Raw genomic sequence first — 1,963 nt, forward strand, 5'->3', positions numbered from 1 at the left:
TTTTTGATGACATCACTATGACGTCACAGTTCTGTTCCTGTAACCATGGTGATTGAATAATTTTTCAGTTGAAGAATATTTGAGTACAGGAAGGTACACGTCTCTGTAGATACAACTTTATAATTAAAGACTCAACGATTTCCAAGGATTTCATATGGATTACTTTAACCACTCTTATGAAAGACTTAGCAGAAGTTTTTCTGGGACATACACAAAACAAAAAAGTAACTTTAGGAAGCCGGCCGTATACGGAGGGAGAAAAAATACATTTCCAATACTGACAAGGAAGACAAAAAGTTTACTAACTGATCTGAAGGAAAAGGTCAGTGAAGCTACAAGTCGAGGACTGAGTAAAGGCCGATATTTTATTCATCAGTTTGTCGACAGCTGTCCAACCTATGAAAGGCTGAGTGAACAGGCAGATTACATGCAGTTCCATGGGAACGGCTTCAACTACACAGATGATCAGTCTGAAGAGTGGAGCTCTTTTCAATATGTGAAACTAGAGGAGACGGACAGTGTTGATGAGCTCTTAGGACAACAGAAGACATGGAAGCACCAGAAAAAGACCTCTGGGAAAAATCCACAATCAAAATCATTGAAATATTATTGGAAAAAATTCACAAAACATNCAAATAATACTTTAAAATAAATATTAATATTTAAATATTGATTTTATTAATCAAATATTTAAAAAAATGTAAATGATGACATGAGCTGGATTTAATAAATCTGTTAGTTTGGCTAATTAAACTGTCCAACCCATAACTCAGAGTTACAGAAAGTCAGACTTTGAGTTTGATGAGTTAAACCAGAGTCTGACCGTCATCGTTCACATCAGGTCCACTTCATGACTTTATGAATGTTGTTGTTGCCAAAAGTACTAAAAACTGCCTGATTGATAATAAAACAGGCAAATCAGACAAACATGGACAGATTAAATGTGAAAACATGAAATGTATTTTTATTATTTCATCATTCATTTAAATATTTTATTACAAAATGTCACAATCCACCTAAAGTGATTTTTTTTATCCTACAGAGGCTCTTAAAATAATTAATCCAAGTTATACAACTTTTACATTTTCATGTATTAAAGTGAACTGTTTGTTTTTTACTTATTCATCAAGTTAAAGTTCTTGCTTTAGAAGACAAAGAGTTGTTTTTTTAATCTTGTTCGATTGAAAATATCGGATCAATTCTAAACTGTTGCATTTTTTGCAGGGAATTAAAAAAACAACAAACGTTTTTTATTTGTCTTTGAGTGAATTTGATTAAAGTACTATTGTTTAAAAACCGTTATTTGAATGAAAATGTGAAACTTGTTTCCTGACATGTGATGAAGTGATTCCAGGGTTTCCTCCACAGGTACCTGATGGTGGCGCTCTGCCACAGCTTCAGCAGGAAGTTGTTGTTTGTTTTAACAACGTAAAGCAGGGTCGACACAACAGGTGTTTAGGTCGTCTGAGACAACCTGTTCTTGTTTAGGACAACCAGATGTTGTCAACAGATTGTCCTCTGGACAGCCTTTGAATTCAGGCTTAACTCAGTGTTTTTACACAAACTCAGGATTAAATCTGTCCCTCCATTCTGAGGAAATGTTTGTGGCACCTCTGAGAGTCCAGTTTGGGTTGTGGCCTCTTCACTCCCTTCGGTTTAGCAGCAGGAACATCAGCCAGCTTGGACAGCTCCCCTTCCTCTGCTGCAACAACAACAACAACAACAACAACAACAACAGGTTGAGGCAGATCACAAGGTAACAGCATCAATTTCCTCTTTAATACTGAAAAATATATTTTAATGTTAAATATTGTTGTTAGTAAAAGCTTCTAACAGCAGCAGCCTCACCGTCTCCAAAAAGCTCTCCCTGCTCCTGACCTCCTCCCTGTCCGGGGGAGTGAGGAGGAGGAAGAGGAGGGAAGGTTTCATCACTCAGGTCGTCTTCCTGTGGGCGGAGCATGGC

General features: G+C 36.9%; 1 protein-coding gene across 1 annotated transcript in view; it reads right to left on the reverse strand.

Annotated features, from left to right (window-relative positions):
• tipin (timeless interacting protein) overlaps positions 1 to 1,963 on the reverse strand; it is a gene marked incomplete at its 5' end in the record, with an annotated part of 6,974 nt that extends 5,011 nt beyond the window's left edge. Inside the window, 2 exon segments of the mRNA XM_014000490.1 lie at positions 1,612 to 1,702; positions 1,849 to 1,963. Of these exon segments, the coding sequence (XP_013855944.1) occupies positions 1,612 to 1,702; positions 1,849 to 1,963 (206 nt within the window).

This window comes from Austrofundulus limnaeus, unplaced genomic scaffold (genome assembly GCF_001266775.1).
Source record: "Austrofundulus limnaeus strain Quisiro unplaced genomic scaffold, Austrofundulus_limnaeus-1.0 Scaffold3167, whole genome shotgun sequence".
In the NCBI taxonomy this organism is placed as follows: Eukaryota; Metazoa; Chordata; class Actinopteri; order Cyprinodontiformes; family Rivulidae; genus Austrofundulus; species Austrofundulus limnaeus.